The following is a 27780-nucleotide window of genomic DNA, read 5'->3' on the forward strand; positions in this document are numbered from 1 at the left end:
CCGTGTCGGGGCTTCGTTCTAAGGTAAGTAATTCATAATGAGCTAGTATGCGATGCATACTAGCTCATTATGCCTTTGTCTTGCAGGGGTTTTTTTTTTTTTTCATTAGAGTATACTACCGCTTTAAAAAATATTTGGATGCAGGCACGCCCTGCTATATTACCACTCCAAAGACCCCTCACTCTCTTGGAAGTTGATAGATCTAGTAGGACCAGGCTTGTAAGTAGAGCACTGAAAGTAACACACAACTGGGGACTGTTCATCGGATCAGCGCATGTTCTGGTGGTATACTGCAATTTATGTCTACATTGGTGTTGTAAGTAGAGCGTAAACTCTTGAAGACAAAGGACTGAACTCTGACTTGAAAACTATAGCAGTTTATTTGTAAATCCATAGATCTATGACAGAAAGAAATACCAGAGACAAAATAGTTGACGCGTTTCACAAAATCAGATTTGCTTAATCATAACTTGTAAGTGGAGCAGACAGAAGCTGGAGGTACAGGTCATTCAAGGAGTGGGCACTACTTGGCAGGCTGCATCATCATGCAGATTTCTTTATATACTGTCCTCTAGTGATGACCACAACAGAGCTGTGGTCTACAGGGGCTGTGGCCCTGGCTTCCAAGGCTGCTTGGGAAAGGGCTGGATGCAATTCAGTTTGAAAGTCAGCAAGCAGCCTTAGGCTGTAGTGCAGGGGTGCGCAAACCTGTGGCCCTCCACCCCGGCGAAACTACAATTACCATCATGCCTCTGCCTTTGGGAGTCATGTTTGTAACGGTCAGCCTTGCAATGCCTCATGGAACTTGTCATTTTGGAACAGCTGGAGGGCCACGGGTTAAGCACCCATGCTGCAGTGCAACAAAGGAGCACAAACTAAAGCCTTGTACACACTTTGAGTTTTTTTTTTTTTTCATTCAAACCAGCGGCTGAACAAAAAAAACAAACTGAAGAGCTCGGGAGGAGATCCTGAACTAACTATCCGATGTTGGTACAGCAATCTCCCCACTGAGCTATTGTGTTCTGACATGGCCCTGACCCCCCCAGGACACATCAGTCAGCGCTCTCCGCCGATCGAATGCCAATCAGCAGACTTTTTTCGGTCATGCCCCTTCGACAGAAGCCAGACATTGAGCCGCCTTCTGACAGACCAGAAGCCGTACACACTTGGGTGAATGTTGACCGGTTTCTAATGAACTGGCCAATACCGCTCAATATTCAGATTCTGAGTATGGGGCATAAGAGACCCACAGGGTGTTCAAACATCAGCAATACCGCTTTACCACAAACGCTACATTTCTAAACTACTGAAGAAATTAAAAGGAGAGGCTTCAAAGGAAAGCTGTCATGAGAGAATAAGACTTCCATTGCTGACCTCTCTATTTGAGAATACTTTCCTGGCTTTCATACTTAAGCTTTGGCTTCAAAGTTGAGCGGAATTGCTTCTAAGGCTAAGTTTCCACTATTGCGGCTACAAGGTCGCGCTACTTCAAGCGCGACTTTGTAGTGCGACTGGTTTGCGGCTACTTCTGGGGACTTCAGTACGACTTCCTTCTATGAGGGACAAGTCGCCCAAAAGTAGTGCAAAAACATTTTTTCAAGTTGCAGCAGTTAGAACAGACCTAATTGTAAATAATGGGTTTTGACTTGTCATGCGACTTGACATGTGTCAAGTCACACAAGTCGCAATAGTGGAAACGGAGCCTTACACTTATATACACCATGTTTGTTCCAGGTCCATGACGCAAAACTATTAAATTCACACACAACCATTCAACTAGTATATACAAAAGGAAGTCAGCAATAGCAGCCCCATACCAGCTTAAGGACAGAGTCATTTAAATCCATACTGGGACAAGGCATACAGAAGCTTCAAGGTATACATATAAACCCCAGGGAGGGGTACATACCTGCTCTGACACTGTCCAGGGGATGAGATCCCCAGAAGCTTTCTTCCCCCGAGAAAGACTGTTCATAACTGACTGACGGGAAATTTCCCCCTCCAGACAGACCTACAGAAATGACACAGAGAATATTGTTATTGGAGAAGACAGTAGATGGGTGTCTGAGTCGCCCATAGAACCCACCTTCCACATGCCATGAATAGCATTGCTATGGGCAACATAAGACCTTCCCCCAGTACATGAAAACCAGCATTCCCTTTCGTAATAAACTTTGCTCCAATTCTACACAACGCTTAGTGGTTACCTGAAGTACAGCCAAGACCTCTGGCAGGGAATTCTGGGTAGGAGGTACTGGTGGGAGGAGGCAGAAGAGGTGATGAGCCGGGGCGTCGGAGAGCATCTGAAGATCATTGGGTGAATTCTGTAACGACCGCAATCATTAGACACAGATAAAGTCCCATTCCTTGACTTACATTCTCCTGATTTATCTTGACAGCTGAATCTATTCTATATAAAAGAATTAAAAGCCCATACCTTGTAATGAGAAGCAACATAAAGGGCCATTAACCTCTGCAGGAACGATTCGGATGCCTTGTGGTAGCAGAACAGAGTGTCCCGGTTTACGTAGTATCTGACACAGAATGTTAAGTAAAGTCTTGGGACCGACCTTGTTCAATTTATTCATAAACAGCATTGAGGTCGGGATCAGTAGTTCGTTATCGGTTTTTGCAGATGACACAAAATTGGCCAGGGCAATAACTGCACAGCATGAAGCAGATATCCTACAGAATGACCTGGACAAAATTACGGAGTGGGCAACTACATGGCAAATGAGGTTTAACGTGGAGAAGTGTAAGGTTTTGCACTTGGGGACTAAAAACATAAAAACACAATACACGTTAGGAGGGGAACCCTTGGGGGAATCAAAAATGGAGAAAGATCTGGGAGTCTTGGTTGATGATAGATTAGGCAACAGCATGCAATGTCAAGCGGCAGCTTCCAAAGCCAACAGAATATTAGCATGCATAAAGAAAGGGATGTATTCCAGAGATAAGACTATAATCCTTCCACTTTATAAAACTCTGGTCCGACCGCATCTGGAGTATTCTGTCCAGTTCTGGTCACCAGTCCTCAGGAGGGATGTGTTGGAGCTGGAGAAAGTCCAGAGAAGGGCAACTAAACTAATTAGGGGATTGGATGACCTTAACTATGAAGAGCGTCTACAATCGCTTGATTTATTCTCCCTGGAGAAGAGACGTCTGAGAGGGGACATGATAGCAATTTATAAATATCTCAATGGGGATCTCAGCTTAGAAAAAATGCTGTTCATTCGAAGGAATTGCATGAGGACTCGAGGACATACAATGCGATTAGAGGAGAAGCGTTTTAACCTCAGGCAACGTGGGGGGTTCTTTACTGTTAGGGCTACAAGATTGTGGAATTGTCTACCACAAGAGGTGGTTTCTGCGGGTAGTATGGTGACTTTCAAAAGACTCTTAGACTTGCATCTCAAGGATCAGAACATTCAGGGCTATGTGAGATGATTACAGCCACACACACCTACACAGGTTGAACTGGATGGACTATTGTCTTTATTCAACCTCACCTACTATGTAACTATGTAACTATGTAAATCTTGGATATCTTAGACCCGGTTCAAACTGCCACGACTTGTCAGGCGACTTAGTCCACACGGCCGCATCATTCATTTACAGAGTTCTGAGAATGAATGAACTACAAATACCAACATCCTTTACATGTGAAAATGCTTGTCTGTACGATGTATGGGCTGACAGCTCATTGAGTCCTGCATGGCACCAGTGATCTGCTGATCACTAGTGCAATGCTTTCTGGGGTTCTACAAAAAAAAAAAAAAAAATAGTAAATGCACATTTTTTTACCTGCAAAAAAATGTGCATTTTTTTTTTTTTTTTTAAAAGGTGAACTTACTCTTTAAACTTCAGTGATCTGAACTGGATGGATTGCTTTGGGTCTCTTCAATGTCATCCTCCTTACTGCTTTTTCTGGTGTTCTGCTGAATAGTTTTGAACATCTTAATGTGTCAGATCAGACAGTGCACAAACATAAATGGGCACAGTTCTTATGACTCGTCAGTAAGGTATAAAAAGGATACAAAGAACAGGTCTCAGGCAGGGGACACCCATTTATCATCCTGCTGATGTTCAGGCAATCTAAACACAGTAATTCATTCAGCCATTTCTCCACGGAGTCTCCTGGAGCGTAACGTATAGATTCCTGCAGAGATACTTCATGAAGGGTCCGAGCTGGGAGGAAGGAAGGGACAAAAACGAACATAAATCAACAGGAAAACCGTTTGATTTTCAGATACAAGCATAAAAAAAAAAGAAAAAAACGCAAAAATGACTTTCAGAAATGGTTTGCAAAAAGCTAAACACTAAACCGGCTGCTGTAAGTAAAAAGAAAACCTTTATCAATGCGTCTTACATGTCAAAGTATCATTGAGAAAATCTTAGATTAAATAGATTCCTTTTGCACAGCACAGGCCTATTTTGAGTATACAGTATATACACACCAGTTATGCCACCAAAGGAACTTACAATCTAATGTCCTTTCATTGGTAATGTGGACACATGGGGGGGGGGGGGTCAGTATAAAGGTGGACTCACGGTGATCCTAGTAACGGATATATTTGCCTAGGGTCCTTTTGTGTAAAGTGGTTGTAAAGACAGAAGTTTTTTTTTTTATCCTAATGCATTCTATGCAAGAAGTTAAAAAATAACCTTCTGTGTGCAGCAGCCTCCCCTAACACTTACCTGAGCCCATCCCGATCCAGCGGTGTTGAAGGAGAGTCTTGGCTGCCTGGAACTCTCCCCCATTAGCTCCCATTACTGTCAAAGTTAGTGATCCAATGAGGAGAGAGAGGGGCGGGGCCTAGCCGGGGCTCCGTGTCTGATAGGACACATGGAGCTGTGAATCAGCTCAGGTGCCCCCATAGCAAGCTGCTACACTATGGGGGCACTCGGCAGGAGGGAGGGGCAAGGAAAGCCTAAGAGGGACCTGAGAAGAGGAGGATCCTGGCTGCTCTGTGCAAAACCAAATGCAGAGCAGGCATGTAGAATGTTTATTTTTAGGCAAAAAAAAAAAAAGACCTTAGTATCATTTTAACCTGTCACAAACCTAGACAATTTAAACTGAAGATATGATGGAAAAATGCAAAATTAGAGGCGAACATAAGCGGTCAAAACAAATCACATGATCCAGAGATATTAGCAGCTGAAGTTATATAGTACAGTACTGTGCAAGTGTTTTAGGCAGGTGTGAAAAAATGCTGTAAATGAAGAATACTAGAAGTGTTGATAATTTTTATCAATTAACCAAATGAAAAGTAAATGAAAAGAAGAGAAATCCAAACCAAATCAATATTTGATGCGACCACCCTTAGGTAGATTTGCATACGGTGTTTGAAGGAACTCGGCAAGTAAGTTGTTCCAAACATCTCGGAGAACTAAGCACAGGTTTTCTATGGATGTATGGTGCCTCAAATTCTTCTGTCTCTTCATATAATCCCAGCCAGGCTCCATAATGGTGAGATCAGGGCTCTGTGGGGGCCAAACCATCACTTCCAGGACTCCTTGTTCTTCTTTACACTGAAGATGGCGCTTAATGCCATTGGCTGCATGTTCAGGGTTATTGTCCTGCTGCAAAATAAGTTTGGGGCCAATCACACGCCTCTCTGATGGTATGGCATGATGGATAATATTGGATGGATAATATTTGCCTGTATTTCTCAGCATTGATCCTGACCAAATCTCCAACTCCATTTGCAGAAATACAGCCCTAAACTTAAAACTTGCAGCAAGGAACCACCACCATGCTTCACAGTTGCATGCAGACACTCATTATTTTACGGCTCTCCAGCCCAAACTGCCTCATGCTACGGCCAAATAGTTCACATTTTAAAAATCATGGGTCCACAGCAGCTGCTGCCATTTTTCTGCACCCCCGTTCCTAGGTTTTTATGCAGATTTAAGCCACTTAGCCTTGTTTCCACATCGGAGGTATAGTTTTTTTGTCCGCAATTCTTCCACGAAGACACTTCTGGCCAGACTTTCCCAGACAGTAGATGAGTGTATCTGGGTCCCACTGGTTTCTACCAGTACTTTGATGGTGGCACTGCTGGACATCTTCGGATGTTGAAGGGAAGTTAGCATGATGTGTCATCTCTGCTGCATTGTCTCCTTGGCCGACCACTGCATCTACGGCCCTCAACATTGCCCGTTTCTTTGTGCTTCTTCAAATGATCTTGAACAGCACATCTTGAAACCCCGGTCTGCTTTGAAATCCTTGGGAGAGACCTTGCTGATGCAGTATAACTACCTTGTGTCTTCTTGCTGTGCTCAGTCTTCCCCCATTGTGTAGGACCTGTGACATGAAATCACCTTCCACAACCTAATTACTGTGCTTCAACCTACCTATGAAATTGATGATCTATAGTTGGTAAATCGTACACCTAACTCAAATCCTACAAAATCCCTGACTTGGTGCAAGTGTACAAAGTGTGCAAGTGTAAGAATTGAAGCTGGTTTGAAGTTCTTTAAAGGGTGGTCACACCAAATATTGATTTGATTTAGATTTTTCTTCTGTCCGCTCACTTTGCATTTTGTAACTTGATAAAAAATAAACCATAAAATATATATTTCTGAAAGCATTCTTAACTTTACAGCATTTGTTCACACCTGCCTAAAACATTTGCACAGTACTGTATATTAGAGATCGACCGATTATTGGCAAAGCTGATATATTGAGGGCCGATTTGCACTTTCCCCGAAATATCGGAATCGGCCCCGGAAGTTACCGATATTTCGGGAAAGTGCTGTATCGGAGTGATGCCTGCAGCTAGAGGCATACCCCCCCCTGGTACCGGCGTCCATAGCCGACAGTCAGCTGTCTTGTAATGACAACTGATGCGGCTGAGAAGCCGCTCGGATGTCATTACAAGGAGCGGGAGGGGACGTCCCCCCGTCCCACTGGGAGACCCGGGCAACCAGCCTGCACGGCCGCCGAAGACCCGATCAAAGCCGCATTCGGCTCTGATCAGGTCTTCGGCGGCCGTGCAGGCTGGTCGCCCAGATTCGGCTCTGATCAGGTCTCCATGCAAAAACCCGGAAGTGATGTCATGACATCACTTCCAGATACTCTGCGCCAAATTCAAAAAAAAATGACAGCATTTAAATCAGCCAAACTTGGCGTTTTGAATGCTTTTAAGTGCAGAGGAGGGGTTTGGGGTCTTTTAGACCCCCCGATCCCTCCACAAGAGTACCTGTCAAGTAAAAAAATATATATATATTTTTTTTAAGTGTACCAAAATATCGGCCGATACCGATACGCGATTACCAAAATATCGGTATCGGCAATGAAAAAATGATATCAGTCCATCACTACTCTATATCTCCACATTTTCTGTAAAAGCATAGCAGCACTTAGACTGGGAGAGGGAGGACCAATCAGGCATTGCTATAGTGTGGAGGACCAATCAGGCGTTGCTATAGTTTACATGTGCTGAGCAGGAACATGCTGACGGAAAGAGAGAAAGACCCTCTTCAGGCTTCTGCTCTCCTTCACTGTCCAACCCCTTTGCTGAGGGCCGGGAGGTGACCCTAGACAACTTGCATACCTGTAGTAGAAGTCAGGTCAGCAGCCTGGATGTGCTGGGTGTCAGGGCTGTGTAAATCCCAGGACTGGCTGAACAGAAGTATAAATCTTTTAGCAGTTAATCAGCTGCTGTATGTGGGTTTCTAACGTGTATTTAGCGATTTGTCAAGATTTTATCAATGTATTAAGCGCAGTACTCTACCTGAGGCCAGGAGCTGGGTGCTGGTGTTTTTGTTCTCTGCAGTGTTGGAGATTTGACTTTCTGCACTCTGCTGGCGAAGCTGTTGGATTAATTTGAGTGACAGGGAGCGGCCAGTGCCTTCATACCTAGAAAAATTATAAAAAGGTAAAAAATAAATAAATAAAGCAACGTACATTTTTTTTACCATAACCCACACTTCCATGTGATCTCCACTCCCTCTTCCTAAGGAACTCACCCATTGATTGTGGAAGCCATGAAGACCAGGTACGGCCCCATAAGACTCTTTACTAGAAGCAGAGGGATGGCGGCTGCTTCATCAATCACCACCAGTTCTGCCTGACCCAACTTTACAGCATCTGCCGGATGGATGTACTAAGACAGAAACAAGAGCTTATCAACATTAGCATCTCCTTGATAAATAAAACATCATAGGCCGGCCAAACACAGTTCAAATCATGGCTAGTTCAGCAGAAACCAGATGAGATTGGAACTATTAGTGGGCAGGCTGTTCCAGAATTTACCAAGATAATCGATCAACTTGGGTACAAAATCAGCCTGCTGGATTCGCTTAAGATTATTGCTAACAATACTCACTGTCTTCTCCCGGCCGGGGTGGCTTCCCCCCGCAAGAAGACAATAGCTCAGCAGGAAGGATTTCCACATAAAACCTGTCTGTGTTGATGGGGGAATCGAGTGAATTGCTTTCCTGCAACCTCAGGAGGCTCAATGGCTCAGGAGTCCCAATTAAAGCGGTTGTAAAGTCAAAAGTTTTTTCTATTTTAATGCATTGTATGCATTAAAATAAACCTTCTGTGTGCAGCAACCTCCCTCAGCCCCCCCCCAATACTTACCTAAAGGTTAATCTAGATCCAGTTATGTTGCAGGAGTGTCTCGGCTGCCCGGGACTCCCTCCGCATTGGCTGAGACAGCAGCACGAGGCGATTGGCTCATGCAGCTTTCAAAGTCAGTCAGCCAATGGGGAGTGAAAGGGGGCAGGACCATGGCTTTGTGTCTGAATGGACACAGGGAGCTGTGGCTCAGCTTGGTGCTGCTTGCTGTGGGGGGAGGGAGGGGCCAGGAGAGCTGAAGAGGGTCCCGAAAGGGAAGGATTGGTGCTGCCATGTGCAAAATCACTGCACAGATCAGGGAAGTATAACATGTTTGTTATTTACCACTTAAGCCCCGGAAGATTTTACCCCCTTCCTGACCAGGGGGTTTTTTTACTGCGTGACTTTAACGGACAATTGCGCGGTCGTGCGACGCTGTACCTAAACGAATTTCACGTCCTTTTTTCCCCACAAACAGAGCTTTCTTTTGGTGGTATTTGATCACCTGTGCGATTTTTTGATCGTGCGCTATAAACAAAAAAAAGAGCGTCATTTTTGCAAAAATAACAATATTTTTCACTTTTTTTTTATATGAAATTCCCCCAAAAAAATAATGTAAAAATCTAAATTTTTTAACATTTTCGGCCAAATTGTTTTATGCTACCTATATTTGGTAAAAAAAAAAAAATCGCAATAAGCGTATTTTGATTGCTCTGTGCAAAAGTTATCGCATTTACTAACAAAGGGAAAAATCTTTGTCATTTTTGGTGTTTTTTTTTTTTAACGAGTAACGGCGGCGATCTGCGATTTTTTTGCGGTACTGCGACATTTCGGCAGACAGATCGGACCCTTGGCTGACATTTTTGACACTTTTGGGGGTACCAGTGACATTACTGCAGTAATCAGTGCTATACATATGCACTGTTACTGCAAAAATGACACTGGCAGGGAAGGGGTTAACTGTATTGGACAGGGAGGGGTTAAGTGTGTCCTAGGGGCGTGATTCTAACTGTAGTGGGACAATGCTATTGGTGTAAAAACAAAGATCAACGGTTCTACATAGTAGAACCGTCTGATCTGCATTTTTACACAGGGGAGAATGACAGGCGGCTTGTTTACATAAGCCGCTCTGTCTTTCTCCCGCTGTACCGGCGATCGTAGTGTGACCGGCGGACATCGGGTCCGCTAGTCACACTCCCGCACTCCTCCCTGAACGAGCCGAGGCGGGCGCACGCTCGCCCGCTATTGGCTCTAATAGCAGTGACAGGAGAGTGACGTAGACCTACGTCACTCTGCCTGGCCGGGGCTGACTGCCGCAGTAAATATACTGTGCGCAGTCGGCAACCGGTTAAAACCAAGACTTTAGTATCACTTTAAAGCAGAACTACACTGCATCTGAGCACCACAAACCAAAAACAGGAACTAATTCATTTTTAATATGTAAAGCAAACTCCCCATCCATTTATTTGGCTGAGAAATCACTTTGAAAACCACCCCCCAAGAATTTCTGGCCGTGGCCATCTTAAGTGAGGGCAGATGATTCATGTAGCATTTACTTCTTGGAATTCATCTGCCCTTAGCTCAGGATGCTTAGCTCATGCAACAGGAGGGTGTGCTTAGCTGAGAAAATCCCCTCCTTCCATGAAGACTGGGATGTATGACAATAATTGCCTAGGCATGGAAACCAGAAAGTAACTGATGGAAAAAAAAAAAGTTTAAACACAAGTAAATATAATCTACCTTCCTATCTATTTACTAATGCAGGGGAAGGAGGAACCCTGATGGAATAGGCCTGAATCACTGTCTGTCTGATCCATCTGGAAATGGTCTCAGAGGAAGCAGACAACTCTTTCTGAGGCCCATCTGTGAGCAAAAGTAGGGTGTCTGACTTCCTAAATGACTCCGTAGGTGCCAGGTACACCCTAATCGCCCGGACCACATCCAAGGCATGCAAAGCAATTTCCGTTGGATGTCTTGGCCTGGGACACAGGGAAGGCAACACAATGTCTTCATTCAAATGAAAGTCAGACACAACCTTAGGAAGGAATGACGGACAGGGGCGAAGAACCACCTTATCCCTGTGAATCACCAAGTAAGGTGAATGAAAAGATAACACCACCAATTTTGACGCCCTGCACGCAGAGGTGAAAGCCACCAAAAAGGCCACCTTCTGGGACGGCGTAAGCAGGGGAAACTCCTGAAGATTCTCAAAAGGAGGCTTCTGGAGGACTGAGAGCACCAAATTGAGGTCCCAAGGCAACAGAGACTGCACTGGAGGGATCAAGTTCCTAACTCCTTGAAGAAAAGTACGCACCGTGTAGTATGTGGCCAAGGGCCGTTTATAGAAGACCGCTAAGGCTGACACCTGACCCCCCCCCCCCCCCCAGTCACAGAGCACCAATGGATCCTCAGCAGAGAGGGAGAGGACCCCACCAGACTCAGCACCCCGCAGAAACCAGGCACCGCAGCCACCAGGAGAATCTGCATGAGCGGCGATCAGGAAATGAAAGGATCCAGGAGTCCGCACCAGGGGATGAGGTGGGGCTCCCACCGCCGAAAACACTGCCCAGAAGGCTCCACATGGCTGCCGCTGTTTCTATGGCAAACCACTGCAAAATGTCCGCCGGACCACATAAACATGGCTGCCGTGCATTGCAGCACAAGGCTACAACAAAATAGCGGCCTTGCGAGGCATCACCAGGACCCAGGAGGAATCCCTCGGCCTCAAGAACAGGCCTAGCAGGAGCCCCCATACATACAGCCCCCCCGCACAGTTAATCGTCTGGTCACCAGCAGCACACCCCCCCCCCCCCCCGCATAGCGCCCTGCCCCCATCCCAGGTGGTGGTCCAGACCACCCACACAGCCCCAGCATAAGGGGAGGGGGGGGGGGGGTAGGTTGGGGGGACAAATAAGGGAGGGAATGCCCGCTGGCAAGGAGGGGAACCCAGGGATCCGACCGTCCCATGGAGGGGCCCACATCCACCCCAAAACCCTCCAGAAGGAGAGGGGGGACAGCTACTCACCATACCAGGAACCAAGCAGGCACCGCTCCAGACAGAACCCCTCACCCATCGAAATGGGGGGCTGTCGGCCAAGAAGAACGCTGCGACTCAGGCCGAGACCCGGTCGTATGTGACCTCGCAAGGCCTTTAACTCGCAGGCCAGCCCTTGACCTAGCGTGGAGCTGAGGTCTGCGTGCGCTGGCCAGAATGGGGTGACCACTGGATCTACATTATGTAGCCCTCCCCCAATCCGGCAGTTGATTGTAGATCTCACAGGAAAAAAAACAAGAAAAAAATTGCCAGGACCAGAGATCTCAGCAAGGAACTAGGTCCTTACTCCTGACTAGGCAGAAAAAAAAACTGAGCACCTATAGCAGAGAGGGGGAGTATACCCCCTGGGACTGCCCATAGGGGTAGCCAGATTTTTTTTCTGCCTAGTGTCCTACTCCCCCTATAGGGGGCAGTATAACCCAATGGTTAGGAAGATCAGGATCTGTATCAGACAATGAAAGACAGAGAAATGTATGGGCTTGGATATGCTTTAAAGGCTGAATAATCACAATGCTGCACATGTCCAATTGTGATTGGCTCATTGTGAGGTCACTAGCACCTCAAAATGAGCCAATCACATAAAGAGTAAGGGATTCACAAAAAATTACTTACTGGCCACAGAGGCCAATCAAATATTAACCCGCCCAAAGTAGGCCGACTTTGATCTTGTCCCGTTCTGCTCACCTGTATGGTCTGCCGATGCTCCTTGAACACATTGACTCGGACCACAGCTTTCTCAAACTCGGGGTTCAGGGACTGGATGATTTCATAGTCCATATGTTCCTATAAAAAGGTGTCACATACTTTGATGTCAGACAAGGAATGTCAAATATTTTCACAGAATTAGTATTGCTTTTATTTAAATTACCAAGAGAGGCAAGGAGGCCACCAATGCTGAATACCTTTAAGCCCAGCCTGCCATCTACACACCCCTAGGGGGCCAGATCATTACAAAGGCTGGGCTCACAGTACTCTAGGAATGAGGGGTGCCAAGACGTGATCACATAAGTGCTGTTCAGTTCTGGATTGCCCAATAACTATTCGTAAACGGACGGAAGGGGGGCTGGGGGGAAGGGGTAAATAGAGCCATAGGGGAATACACAAAGCTCAGAGGAGAAGGGAAGAAGCCTCACCTGGTAATGCAGCGAGTCAAAGCCTTTAAAGATGAACTCAAACAGGGTGTGCAGGTTATCAGGGCTCGGAGAAGTCACAAAAATATTGGAATAACTGAAAACAGACAAAAACCAATCAAAAAGCTATCCGGTGTACGGGATCTAGCCATGTTTATTCCTGATCATATAATTATTCCTTATCATATAAGATCACAAGGCTAATCGCCACTGCAGAGCTGAAAGTAATTAGAAACAAATACAGGGAGTGCAGAATTATTAGGCAAATTAGTATTTTTGAGGATTAATTTTATTATTGAACAACCATGTTCTCAATGAACCCAAAAAACTCATTAATATCAAAGCTGACTATTTTTGGAAGTAGTTTTTAGTTTTACCTATTTTAGGGGGATATCTGTGTGTGCAGGTGACTATTACTGTGCATAATTATTAGGCAACTTAACAAAAATCAAAGATACAGTATACCCATTTCAATTATTTATTTTTACCAGTGAAACCAATATAACATCTCAACATTCACAAATATACATTTCTGACATTCAAAAAACAAAACAAAAACAAATCAGTGACCAATATAGCCACCTTTTCTTTGCAAGGACACTCAAAAGCCTGCCATCCATGGATTCTGTCAGTGTTTTGATCTGTTCACCATCAACATTGCGTGCAGCAGCAACCACAGCCTCCCAGACACTGTTCAGAGAGGTGTACTGTTTTCCCTCCTTGTAAATCTCACATTTGATGATGGACCACAGGTTCTCAATGGGGTTCAGATCAGGTGAACAAGGAGGCCATGTCATTAGCTTTTCTTCTTTTATACCCTTTCTTGCCAGCCACGCTGTGGAGTACTTGGACACGTGTGATGGAGCATTGTCCTGCATGAAAATCATGTTTTTCTTGAAGGATGCAGACTTCTTCCTGTACCACTGCTTGAAGAAGGTGTCTTCCAGAAACTGGCAGTAGGACTGGGAGTTGAGCTTGACTCCATCCTCAACCTAAAAAGGCCCCACAAGCTCATCTTTGATGATACCAGCCCAAACCAGTACTCCACCTCCACCTTGCTGGCGTCTGAGTCGGACTGGAGCTCTCTGCCCTTTACCAATCCAGCCACGGGCCTATCCATCTGGCCCATCAAGACTCACTCTCATTTCATCAGTCCATAAAACCTTTGAAAAATCAGTCTTGAGATATTTCTTGGCCCAGTCTTGACGTTTCAGCTTGTGTGTCTTGTTCAGTGGTGGTCGTCTTTCAGCCTTTCTTACCTTGGCCATGTCTCTGAGTATTGCACACCTTGTGCTTTTGGGCACTCCAGTGATGTTGCAGCTCTGAAATATGGCCAAACTGGTGGCAAGTGGCATCTTGGCAGCTGCACGCTTGACTTTTCTCAGTTCATGGGCTGTTATTTTGCGCCTTGGTTTTTCCACACGCTTCTTGCGACCCTGTTGACTATTTTGAATGAAATGCTTGATTGTTCGATGATCACGCTTCAGAAGCTTTGCAATTTTAAGAGTGCTGCATCCCTCTGCAAGATATCTCACTATTTTTGACTTTTCTGAGCCTGTCAAGTCCTTCTTTTGAACCATTTTGCCCAAGGAAAGGAAGTTGCCTAATAATTATGCACACCTGATATAGGGTGTTGATGTCATTAGACCACACCCCTTCTCATTACAGAGATGCACATCACCTAATATGCTTAATTGGTAGTAGGCTTTCGAGCCTATACAGCTTGGAGTAAGACAACATGCATAAAGAGGATGATGTGGTCAAAATACTCGTTTGCCTAATAATTCTGCACTCCCTGTACAAAATAATATAAAATCTAATCTTTACTTTAGTCACACATTAATTCAGCGTGGCGCCATTGGCTCCTGCTGCTGTCAATCAAGATCAGTGAGCCAATGAGGGTAAGAGGGGCGCACCTGAACCGCAGCTGTATCTCTGAATGGACACAAAGAGTAGGGTTTCGGCTCAGGTGCCCCCATAGCAAGCTGCTTGCTGGGGGAGGGGATTACGCAGGAGGGAGGGGCCATGAGCACCAGTGTGGGACCTGAGAAAAGGCTCTGGGCTGCTCTGTGCAAAACTAATGCACAGAGGGGAAAGTATGACATGTTTGTTATTTTTAAATTAAAAATAACCTTTAAGATCACTTTAAAGTATTTACTGATCAATCTAGTGGCCATAGTGCAGTATTTTCCAAATCCATGCTATTCTTACTAATGAAGAGCATCCAACCTGGGAGAGAGAATAGCCTAGGTACCTTTCCATTTTGATGGCATTTGCACACAAAAAAAAAAAAAAAAAAAAAAAAAAAAAAAAAAAAAAAAAATCGCACAGGTGATCAAATACCACCAAAAGAAAGGTACAGCGTCGCACGACCGCGCAATTGTCCGTTATAAGTAACGCAGTGCCGAATCGCAAAATATGGACCTGGTCATTAAGAGGGCAAATCCTTCCAGCCCAGAAGTGGTTAAACCAAAAAAAAAAACTCATAGTGTGTGTACCAGGCTTAAAGAGGTTGTAAACCTCAAATTTTTTTTTTTTTTTTTAAAGTACTGTACACCTGAAAGAGAAACACATAATGAGCTAGTATGCATCGCATACTAGCTCATTATGAAATACTTACCTTAGAACGAAGCCCAGAAGCGCCGACCGCTCACCTCTCCCATGGGTGACATGATCTGCCACCCTTCTTCTGGGTTCGCGGCATCTGGCCATCTGATTGGCTGGACCCGCGATTACGTCACTCCCGCGCATGCGTGCGGGAGCCGACGGTCACGGCACGGGACTCTGAAGAAACGGCACCAGCGGCCGTTCCTTCAGAGCGCATGCGCCAGTGACATCACCGGCTGCATGTAAGGTAAATATCTCCTAAACGGTACATGTTTAGGAGATATTTACAGTACCTATAGGTAAGTCTTATCATAGGATCACCTATAGGTACAACTTGCAGAGGAGAGTTTACTTGCTCTTTAAGTGTCAGTGGCCATTATCACTGTGTATGTAGAGGAAGGGAGTGGAACAATGGCCAACCTACTATTGATGTAACCTGCTGTTTACACATTTGATACTACTTTATTGTAACTTTCAAGAAAGAAAAAGGTACTGAGAAAAAAAAAAAAAAGAAGAAAAGCAAAAAAATAGCAAACAGAATAAAATGAAAATAAAATCTTACCCAAAAGCCACAGCACCCGCGATCGCCAATCCTAGTGCTGCCGACTTGCCGCGACCTCGAGCTGCTGTCAGGGCCACTGTACTGCGAAGGGTCTTCTCTGATATCGCTTCTATAAACTTCAGAACTGCCTTGGCCTGCAGAAAAGGAGGAATGTGGAAGAAACATTGAAATGGAAGACTAAAAAGGTACACATAAGAAAAATTGTAATCATCAAAAATAAATTGCAGTATACACAGCGGTGGGATAAACAGCCTGAAAATCCAAGCTGTACATAAAAGAGCCCCTGTGTTGTCATAGTTACACAACACTGAAAAGATGGAGTGTAGGAGATGTATGCGCTATTTTTTTTTTTTTTTAATTATGAACAAACACCTTTAGGCCTCGTTCACATTGGGAGCAGTAAAAACAGGCAGTTGATTTGTGTTTTTATCACCCTGACTGCCCCTAAACTGTACAATGGGTGCCAGAGGGGGTTCCCTTTGCTTAATGTCACATATGTGTAATGTTTCACTTTGCAGGCAGTACTGCCGCCAAACTTGACCCATTAGGCCTCATTCACATGGGCGTACCCAAGTGGCATACCTAAAGGCAGAAGGATTTTTACTTTAAATGCAATCTCTGCATTAAAGAGGAAGTAAACCCTCCTCTGACACTTTTACCTATAGGTAAGCCTATGATAAGGCTTACCTATAGGTACTGTAAATATCTCCTAAACATGTACCGTTTAGGAGATATTTACCTTAAATGCAGCCAGTGACGTCACTGGCGCATGCGCTCTGAAGGAAGGGCCGCTGGTGCCGTTTCTTCAGAGTCCCATGCCGTGACCGTCAGCTCCCGCGCACGAGCGTGACGTCAGCGCGGCTCCCACCAATCAGATGGCTGGATGCCGCGATCCCGGAAGACGGGTGACTAGACATTTCGCCCGTCATACAGGTAAGCGGGCGGCACGGCGGGGGCACATCATAAGGTATTTCATAATGAGCTAGTATGCGCTGCATACTAGCTCATTATGTGTTTCTCTTTCAGGTTGCAAAAAAAAAATAAAAATAAATCTATGGGTTTACAACCTCTAAAGCGGAGTTCCGGGCAGAGAAGTCATTTTTCACTGAACATACCCCCGGGACAGTCAGGGCTAGCACATTCCACAATGGCTAGCCTCTGATCTGTCCCGGTTCGCACTTACCTTTTAGAAGAAATACTTACTTATAAAATTTCTTCCACAGCGTTTCCATCTCTCTTGTGGGCAGCTGAAGCCGGCGCGGTCCTCTTCTGTGTCTTCTTCCGCGTCTTCTTGTCCCAGAATGCACCCGCACCGGCCCCTCTCGTCACTTCCGGTGCGGCGCCGCATTCCTCCACAGCTTCTGGGCATGCCCAGAAGCTGTTTAGCAGGGGAATGCGGCGTCGCCCGGAAGTGACGAGCGGGCCGGTGCCGTCGCATTGATTCTTGGGAGCGATGACGTTCAGCTCCCAGGAATCATTGCGAGACAGGAAGTGACGGCGGAGCCGCGGCGCTGAGGGAGGAAGTACTCTGAGGTGAGTATTTACGATCTTCATTTACAAGGTGAGTAAACAAAAAAAAAACCTAACTATCCAATTCCTTTTCAGGTGATGGAGAACTAGCGCAGGGGCACAAAAAAAAAATATCGATTTTGTGCCCGGAACTCCGCTTTAAGGTACAAAACCTTCTGTGTGCTCTTCTGCACTGAGTGTGACATATTATTAAAAATAAAAAAAATTCCCTTCACAATCAATTTAAAAATACACCCACGGGTGTGATAGGTCGTGTAACCATAATATGATCATCCGCAAATGGCGCCTCCACAAGGAGATTAGAAGCAAAATCCAGCAGAAACCACAGAGTATAAGAGAAGAGAGGCGCCTCTAAGTGTAGCAATATGGTTACATTTAATGAAGGTTCAACATTTAGCAACTTACATGGTTGATGATTAAAACCGGAAACATCTGTCCACAACATAGACCATTCACTGCACTGCCGGCTCTCACCGCTGTCAGTCTGCAATCCTGACCGGGAAGACTACCCTGCAGTAGAGTGATCTGAAAGCGAGGCTTGAAGTGCTCGTGGAGCGCAGTGTGGAAGGGATGATGTTGATGGCGGTGCGAAGGATGGTCTATGTGGACAGCTTTACCCCGGATGCCTGTTTTAATCATCAACCATGTGAGTTGCTAAATGTTGTACCTTCATTAAATGGAACCATATTGCTACACTTAGAGGCGCCTCTCTTCTCTTTTATACTCAGTTGTGACATGACGCTACTTGTATATCAAGACAACGCTTGTTTATCAAGTCAAAATTTATTTAAAATTATGCTTTTCTTGCAAAATGCTCACAGACATAAGCTGGATACACACTATCCAACTTTTGTGGTTAGATTTCCTTCAGATTTACCTTTTCTATATAGTGCAAGGGTCTGCCAGATTGCATACAAATTCAAAGTGTTTAGGTTTGACCTCATATTATATGGTTTTGGTAAGTCTGAAGGAAAAAGTCTTCAGAAAATCTTATAGTGTGTATGGCCCTTAAGTTACTCTCAATCCAAGATTTTACTGTACCTAACAGCTGCTCTAGAGGCGTCCAAACATACCAACAGGAGCTTGCACTGGCCTAGGAATAGATGACTGGCTGAACGAGCAAAGCTCTCCAACCCTTCCAGGTAATGTCAGAGCTTACCTGCTGCTCCCTCCCATCCTCAGTACATTAGTACCCACCCTTCATTACCATGGGATGTCCTACCGGCCAGTAGCAGTGTGTGGAAAGTGGCAGACAAGACGTCACTTTTTTGGTATGTGATGCCCCATACACACGTGCAGATTATCTGCAGACTTTTGTCTGCAGACTTACCAAAACCATATAATATGAGGTCAAACCTAAACACTTTCAATTTGTATGCAATCCGGCAGGCCCTTACACTACATAGAAAAGGTAAATCTGCAGACAAAAGTCTGCAGATAATCTGCACGTGTGTACGGGGCATAAGATTTACAAGATCTGGCATATATGTGCCACACCCCTAATGGAAAATCGAAAAAACAAATTGGATCTGGAAGGATTCTTAAAGGAATTGTAAAAGGTAGAAGTTTTTTTTATCTTAATGCATTCTATGCATTGGGTTAAAAAAAAACCTGTGTGCAACAGCCCCCCTAATACTAACCTGAGCCCATCTTTATCCAGCTTGCAGCTAGAGGCATCACCCCGGTACCGGTGTCCATAGCCGAAGGTCGGCTGTCTTGTAATGACAACCGATGCGGCTGAGAAGTCACTCGGCTGTCATTACGAGGAGCGGGATGGAACGTCCCCCCCCTCCTGCGGTTCGCCCGGGTCTCCCATCCCACCGGGAGACCCGGGCAACCAGCCTGCACGGCCGCCAAAGACCCGATCAAAGCCGCATTCAGCTCTGATCGGGTCTCCAAGCAAAAACCCATAACATCACTTTTGGGTACTCGGCGCCAGATTCATAAAAATGACAGCACTCAAAACAGCCAAATTTGGTGTTTTGAATGCTTTTAAGTGCAGAGGAGGGGTTTGGAGTAAAAAAAAAAAAAAAATAATGTTAAGGCTCCATTCACACTAGTACGACTTGTCAGGGGACTTGTGTGCCATCAAGTCGCCCCAAGTCGCTTGTCATAACAAATGCAATGTAAATGAATGAGAGCCGTTTTAATATGCACTACTGAAGTCGCTCCGACTTCAGAAAAGGGTCCTGTACTACTTCAAGGCGACCTGTGATCCGACTTGTGCCAATAGACTTCAATGGGAGTCGCCTCCAAGTCGGATCCTTATCTTTTGTCAAGCAACTTGTTATCAGACTTTCCAGGAAGAAGAAAGAGATTAGCCAGGCATTCCCCACATTGCAGCCATGCCTACAGTTCCTATACCATTATCTCTGCCTGGTCTGTGCGAGTGGCACTGGTGGACACATAAGTGGCACTGGTGGACACTGATATGTGGCACTGATACGTGGCACTGGTGGACACTGATACGTAGCACTGGTGGACACTGATACGTGGCACTGGTATGTGGCACTGGTGGACACTGATTTGTGGCACTGGTGTGCAGTGGCACTGGTGGACACTAATACGTGGCATTGATATGTGGCACTGGTGGACACTGATTCATGGCACTGATTCGTGGCACTGGTGGACATTGATACGTGGCACTGGTGGACATTGATACATGGCACTGGTGGACATTGATACGTGGCACTGGTGGACATTGATCCGTGGCACTGGTGGACATTGATCCGTGGCACTGGTGGACATTGATCCGTGGCACTGGTGGACACTGATTCGTGGCACTGGTGGGCAGTGGCACTTGTGGACACATACGTGGCACTGGTGGGCAGTGGCACTGGTGGACACTGATTTGTGGCACTGATTTGTGGCACTGATGGACACTGATTCGTGGCACTGGTGGACACTGATACGTGGCACTGGTGGGCAATGAGGAAATGAGTAAAAAAAAAAACAGAAAAGGGGAATTAGGTCACAACACATATTCTGATTGGCCAAATACAAAGTCATCTATCATATAAGTCGCTTTAAATAATTCACAAGTCGCGCTGAAGTCGCAGTAAAGTCGCTGTAAAAAGTCGCTCCGTCATGGGGCGACTTATGGTCGCGGTAGTGTGAACCGAGTCTAAATGTACGAAAATATCGGCCGATACCGATACGCGATGACCAAAATATCGGTATCGGCAATTAAACAATGATATCGTTGATCCCTAGACTCCACATCATGTCCTCGGTTCAGTTTTTTCTTTGTGCCATCACCGGCCTTCTCAAAATCACAGATTCAAGATCCCTCACCCCGGTCATCTTTCATACCCAAATGTTGATCATCAAATTATAAAATGTTTTGTAAATCAAAACCCAGCGAGTCCTCCAAGTCAGATTTACCTGGTCGAGTGTCTTGCAGTTTTCGACTAGAACCCCAACCGGCTGTGTGTCCTGGAGACTGAGCTTCACGTCCTGCAGCTCCTGCTCCTCCGGGGTCAGGCTGCTCTCCTGAAAATAACATTGTTATAAAAGGATTGAGATACTGCTGAAGTCCCATACAAGGTCAGTATATAATGGAAGAACAACCACCTCATCATCACATACACAAAATAAGAAAACTGCAGAGCTTGAACTGTGATTTTTTTTCTATCGGACATACATAACATCCCTGAAGCAGATCTAAAATCAAAAGCAAACAACTGGATTTTTGTCATACCGTAAAATACCAGCTCAGAGGGACGTCGACTCTCGAAAAAATCTTAGCCCATTCCGTCAAGGTCTGGGATACCAAGGTGATAGCAAACACAGTCTTAAAATTGAACCGGCCGCACTGAAAAGGTACTCAGCTCTTTTGTCCAAGGGATCCTTAACCACTTAAGCCCCGGAAGATTTTACTCCCTTCCTGACCAGGCCCTATTTTGCGATTCGGCACTGCGTGACTTTAACGGACAATTGCGCGGTCGTGCGACGCTGTACCTAAACTAATTTGACGTCCTTTTTTTCCCATAAACAGAGCTTTCTTTTGGTGGTATTTGATCACCTGTGCGATTTTTTGATCATGCGCTATAAACAAAAAAAGCGACAATTTTGCAAAAATAACAATATTTTTCAAATTTTTTTATATGAAATTCCCCAAAAAAAAATGTAAAAATCAAAATTTTTTAACATTTTAGGCCAATTTGTTTTCTGCTACATAGGTTTGGTAAAAAAAATTGCAAAAAGCGTATTTTGATTGGTTTGCGCAAAAGTTATTGCGTTTACTAAGGGAAAGATTTTTGTCATTTTTGTTGTTTTTTTTTTTTACATGTGATGGCGGCGATCTGCGATTTCTTTTGCGGGACTGCGACGTTGCGGTGGACAGATCGGACCCTTGACTGACATTTTTGACACTTTTGGGGTTACCAGTGACATTTCTACAGTAATCAGTGCTATACATATGCACTGTTACTGTAAAAATTACACTGGCCGGGAAGGGGTTAACTTTATTGGAGAAGGAGGGTTTAAGTGTGTCCTAGGGGCGTGCTTCTAACTGTGAAGGGATGTGGTTGGTTGTGTAACAACAGAGAAATACGATCCTGCATAGTAGGACTGTAAGATCTCTGCTGTTACACAGGGTAGAATGACAGGCGGCTTTGTTTACATTAGCTGCCTGCCTTTCTCCCTTCAGAGCGGACGATCGCGAGTGACCGGCGGACATCGGGTCCACTGGTCACACGCACGGGGGGGGGGGGTCCGTGAATGAGCTAGAGCCTCCCCCCTAGAGCCGCACAGGCTAGCGACGTAGTACTCTGTCACTTTGCCTGTGAGGGGCTGACTGCCGCAGTAAATATACTGTGGGCGGTCGGCAAGTGGTTAAAAGACGAGGAATCTTCCACCGGCAAAAGTGTGGCCTTATTTAGCCTGGAACCGTTAGTTTCTTCAGAAAAGACTCCTCAAAGGGATATCTTCTAGCAAAATGCTTCACTATTCCAACCGTGTGTTTTGGGGAACCCCACTGACTAGTGACAATCTCGTCAAAATAGGCAGGAAAGGGAAAAAACCTTATTCACCTTGGAAGATTAGCGGGTGCCAAATTTCACCGGCGTTGCCGACTCAGCCTCCAACTTTAAAGTTTCCCGCATTGATACAATCGGGGCCTCCACCAGCACTTTTTCAAGCGCAGCTACAGAGGAGGACAACTCATCCTCACTATTAGAGCACTCTGCATGCGTGGACGAGACTCAGTGGGCTGACTTTAGTCCGCTGCGCCAAATCCACCTCAGAATCTGAGGAAGCAGAGGATACAAGTGAGAGGAGCTTTTTGCCAGGTCTCCTTTGTAGGGCCATATCTACTTTGGCTACTAGTGACTGCAGGGCTGCCGTCATGGCTGCCAGGGCAGACAGACCCAGAGAGTCCCACAGCTTTCTGTGCACCCCTGTGGCACTAAAAGAAGCAGCGCACCCGCGACGCTGTATAAAGCAAGGAAGGATAGTGTACAACCAGAGACTCACCACCTGAGCTGCAAAGCGCGTGCTGGAAAGGGGGAAACGCTGACCTGACACTAGAGGCCTCCACAGCCTCAGCACGGTCTTTGACTACAGGAAAATGGCCGCCAATGAAAGTCTATGGGGAAACCAAAAACATGGCTGCTGAACTACAGAAACATGGCCGCCAAACCAGGAATCACAGAGACCACTGAAAAATGGCGGTACCACGCGGTGCTGCACGGGACCCTGGACCCCAGGGAGGACCATCCCAACAATTTCACGGGGGGGACAGAACTCACCAGGCAGGCGCCACTCCCAGCAGTCCACTGCACCATCTTGGAATAGGGGTGCTGCGGACTGAGGTACGCTGCGACTCTGGTCGCGACTGTTGTGACCAGTGCTATGCAACCTCGTGATGGGTTTCACTCGCCGTCAGCCCCCGTCCACTAGGAATATGTCACAGCCAACTTAGCGCTCGCAGGCCGGACTGGAAAGACCATAAGGATCTAGAAAATCCAGTGCGTTGCCCAGTCTGGCTGTTGATTGTAGTTCTGACAGGAACAGTTGATTGTAGTTCACAAAGGAACAAAAATAAAGAAAAAAGTAAAAAAATTCAATTTAAATAAGAAAAAATGCCAGGACCGCAGATCCCAACAGAGAGCCAGGTCCTTACTCCTGCACTAGGCAGAAAAAAACAGGAAGTCCTATATCAGGAAGTGATGGTATACCCTCTGGGACTGCCCCAGGGGCATAACCAAAAAGGTTTCCGCCTAGACCTACTCCTAGAGAGCGAGAGCATAAGCCCAATGGTCTGAAGACTTGAAGCTGTGTCTGTCAGTGAACGAAAATTAAATAAAATATTTTCTACTTTCTGTTATAAAACATATCCAATAAAATTTATTTTTTCATAAATTTTGAGAGATAATAAACTTTTTGTTTTTGTGGACACTGGCAAAGTTTTGATCATGATAAAGATACCGATCTGTACAGATGCTATACTAGTAATGCCGGTGATCAGCGACTTAAAATTGTGACTGCGACAGTGTGGCGGGCTATCTAGGCCAAACTGATACTGGCTGGGTCACTGACGTTGCTGGTGACACTAATACACTGATCAGTGATAATACTCCACACTGTACTGATGGCACTGGCTGGGTGACAGGGATGATCAGGAGGGCAATCAAGAGGTTAACTGTGAGCCTAATACAGGGCATGACAAGTTTGCTTTGAATCTAGGAGCCAGCTAAAAGTTAGGCGCCAGGTTTTTTTTTTCCTTTTCTGGCTGTTGGGCTTTAAACTTCCCGCCCAGACATCCAGGGCCATCTTACTAAAATCATGGGACCCTGGGCAAAGTAATGTACTGGAGCCCCTATAAGCCTGCCATAATTAATGCACCTACTCAAGAATTACAACCCACTACTACTGAACGCAACCCATTCAAATAAAAGGGTCCCTGCTGCAGCATTTAAGGTGACATATCACCTCCTCACTGCCTGTCAATTGTCTCTGAAAAGAATTCTGTGTGTGGATTGCTTTTCAGTGACAGTCTTTTTTAATCAGAGACTCAGAGCAGCAGAGGGGGCGTTAGTGAAATTGTCAAGGGGAGAGGTGGTGTTTAAACTCGCTAATTTTCCAGCCTCTAGTGTGCATGTACTTCAATTTTTCAACTGCCCTGCACACCTTAACATACACATAGAAAACGAGCGTGTGTGTGCGCATCAGTGGGTGGAGTATAGATGGGGCTGATGGAGCAGGCACAGCAGAGATTGGATAGGTCATAAGGAGGCGGGGCAAAATCATTGGCCTCTTCAGCAAACTGCACTGTTCACTTCGAATTGAGATGTGCAGTTAAATAGACACAAAAAAAAAAAAAATAGTAATTAATCGGTCAATATTAAATGTAGTCAGCAGGATGGACAATAAAATCCAGACTGATCTATAATCAGAAATGATACTTTTCTTCATATGTCAGAAGGCAGCATCAGTGCACGCTCAGGGCTGCATAAGTAGAACACTACATCCTGCAACCCCGGCAGTGAATGTGCTGACAAGCCCAGCCGCCAGGACGCAATTTCTAGTCACCATGGCGACCTGTTGCCTGGGGTTTGTCAAGCCCTGGCCTAAAAAGTGTAAGCCTGCTGCTTTTACTCACTGATCTGGCTGGGTTTCTCTCCCTGCTTTCATTTCTGAACTGAAGGGAGAAATCCAGCCACAGCATATGTTTACAAACACACAGATCTGTGCTGTGATTGGCCACAGCTGACCAGCAGGTATACAGCCAAAATGGTTGGCTGTAACCTGCTGACAAACTCACGTTGGGTCCAATCCCAGCGCAGGTCCAGCAGGGGGCGCACACATGTACGCCTCTAAACCAGGAAGTACACCTTGACGCACAGGTATGTCAAGGTGCCTGGCTATGCCGCCCGCTAGCGGTAAATGTACTGCTAGCAGACGGCAGGTGGTTAAGCAGATATAGCCCAAGAGCTATCAAGATGCCAACTTACCTGTGTCTTTGGCGGAATCGGCTTTATGTTGGCAATATGGCTGGAAATAGGCAGGATATTCAGCTGATCATCAATCACCATACAGTTCTTACAGGAGGTCAGAGACAATATAAACCTGTGGGGATTGGAAGTATATCAATACACAAAATTCATCAAAAACTCCTCAAACCAGCCAAATGTTTCAGATACACAAAATATGCTGCAGTAAGGCTAAGTATACACTACTGGTTGAAGGGGGAGCAGTAAAAAAAGATGGTTGGAGCAATGTGTTTACTGTGCCCCCTTGAGCTGCAAAGGCAGCAAGATGGGGTTGTACACTTGCCGTGGAGGCGAAGCTTTGCCATATGTCAAGATTTTTATCAACTGCTGCTTTCTGCCGAACACGTCCCAGTGAATGGGGGCCGCACTGCATGAAAATTACAAAGCGGTGACGTGAGCTTTTGGGGAATAAACAGATGGTGAGGAAACATATCACTGCCTGTCAAATGCCCTCTAAAAATCGATCTACTGCGGATCGTGCTTCAAAGGGCAATGCTTGTATAAACAAGCAAGATATAACATTTTGAATCGCAGAACAAATCATCTACCTTTCATTAAAACGTCCCACAACGTCCTGATGTGCTTCTGTTCTGTAGCGAGAATGAACATCCTAGAGAAAGAAGACAAGAAATGAGTCACTGCTTATTTCCTCACTGACAACACTGAGATTTACAACTCAGGATCAGGAACAATATGTGTGTGTGAAACTTTTTTATGCGCTACTAGGAGAAGGTTAAAGAGCAGCTCAGATGCTCTTCTTCTCGGGTTCCCCGCCGCCGTCCTGGTTCCTCCCCCTTGAGCAGTGCCCACATGCCCTGGAGGCACCCCTGCTCTATGCATCCATAAGACACAGAGCCACCCTCTCTCTTCGTTGGCTCACTGGCTGCGATTGACAGCAGTGGGAGCCAATGGGGGGAGTGGGCCGCTGCACACAAAGGTTTTTTACCTTAATGCATAATACGCATAAAGGTAAAAAACCTTCAGCCCCTTACAACCACTTTAAAAAAACATTTAACCCCTGTAGCGCCCACTGCAGGAGTAGTAGTACATGTTCTTTCCTGCCCAAAGTTGAGCTTAAACCAAAATTACTGATTCCTACATCTATAACTCCTTCCATTCTGAGCAAATTTTTACATTTCTCTCATACATGTAAAAATCAGCATTTATTTTTGCTAGAAAAATATATATATATATATACACACACACACACACACACAATATATATATATATATATATATATATATATATATATATATATATATACACACACACACACACACACACACATATATATATATAAATAGATACACACACATTATATATATATATATATATATATATATATATATATATATATATATATATATATATATATATATATATATATACATACACACACACACACTATATTATATATATATATATATACACACACACACACATATAAATAGATATACACACATTATATATATATATATTTTACGCTGAGGCCCTGGAGAATAAAATGGTTGTTGCAATTGTTTATGTTGCACGATATCTGCACAGAGGTTTATAAAAAGATCAAGATTTTCTGGAAAAAAAATACACTTTAATGAATTTTAGTGCAAACAAACAATACTGCACGCAATATTTCTTAAAATATAAAACATGACGTTGTTGCGGGTAAACAGATACCCAACATGTCATGCTTTAAAATGGTGTACACCTGCAGAACAGCGCCAAACTACGGTACCTAAAAATCTTCATGCGGCTTTAAAAGCCTTTACAGTTTAGAATTACATAGGAAATCAGGGGCTAGAATTATTGCTCTCTTTCTGATGTTTGCGACGATACCTCACGTGTGCTGCAATCACTGTTTACATATGCGTGCTGAACCTACCTGCACATTCACATTTGCACATGAGCATGTGAGCGCTGTTCATTTATATTTTTTCATTAAAAAAAATATATATATATATATATATATATATATATATATATATATATATATATATATATATATATATATATATATATATATATATATATATATATATTTTAACATTCTACTTTTTTGTTTTTTGATTGAACTTAACTGCTATCACAAAGGATGAACAACATCCCTTGTGATAGCATGGGCCATGACAGCTCCTATTTATGAAGATCGATTTGATTGGATGCATTACAAGCTGGTAACAGCTTGTAAACAACGAACCAAAATCGTAAGTGACAAAATCCTTGTTGCTTCTTCCATCACAGAGGGGAGGCGGATAAAAATGTACCTTCCTCCCCTCAGCAGGCGGTAGTACTTTAACCTTTACAGTGCGGAGGGCCTCACTACAAGGGTTTATGTGTT

At 44.8% G+C, this 27780-nt stretch overlaps 1 protein-coding gene across 1 annotated transcript in view; it reads right to left on the minus strand.

Annotated features, from left to right (window-relative positions):
• The window catches only part of NAT10 (N-acetyltransferase 10), a 59135-nt gene that overhangs the window by 16112 nt on the left and 15243 nt on the right, over window positions 1-27780 (minus strand). Inside the window, exons 5-16 of the mRNA XM_082270334.1 lie at window positions 25993-26054; window positions 25406-25520; window positions 20835-20942; window positions 15921-16054; window positions 12755-12848; window positions 12306-12404; window positions 7975-8111; window positions 7740-7864; window positions 4038-4188; window positions 2438-2534; window positions 2208-2324; window positions 1910-2011 (exon numbers count right to left, since the gene is read on the minus strand). Of these exons, the coding sequence (XP_082126460.1) occupies window positions 1910-2011; window positions 2208-2324; window positions 2438-2534; window positions 4038-4188; window positions 7740-7864; window positions 7975-8111; window positions 12306-12404; window positions 12755-12848; window positions 15921-16054; window positions 20835-20942; window positions 25406-25520; window positions 25993-26054 (1341 nt within the window). The remainder of the gene's footprint in view (window positions 1-1909; window positions 2012-2207; window positions 2325-2437; window positions 2535-4037; window positions 4189-7739; window positions 7865-7974; window positions 8112-12305; window positions 12405-12754; window positions 12849-15920; window positions 16055-20834; window positions 20943-25405; window positions 25521-25992; window positions 26055-27780) is intronic.

Source organism: Pelophylax lessonae (assembly GCF_965119305.1).
Source record: "Pelophylax lessonae genome assembly, chromosome: 10".
Classification (NCBI taxonomy): domain Eukaryota; kingdom Metazoa; phylum Chordata; class Amphibia; order Anura; family Ranidae; genus Pelophylax; species Pelophylax lessonae.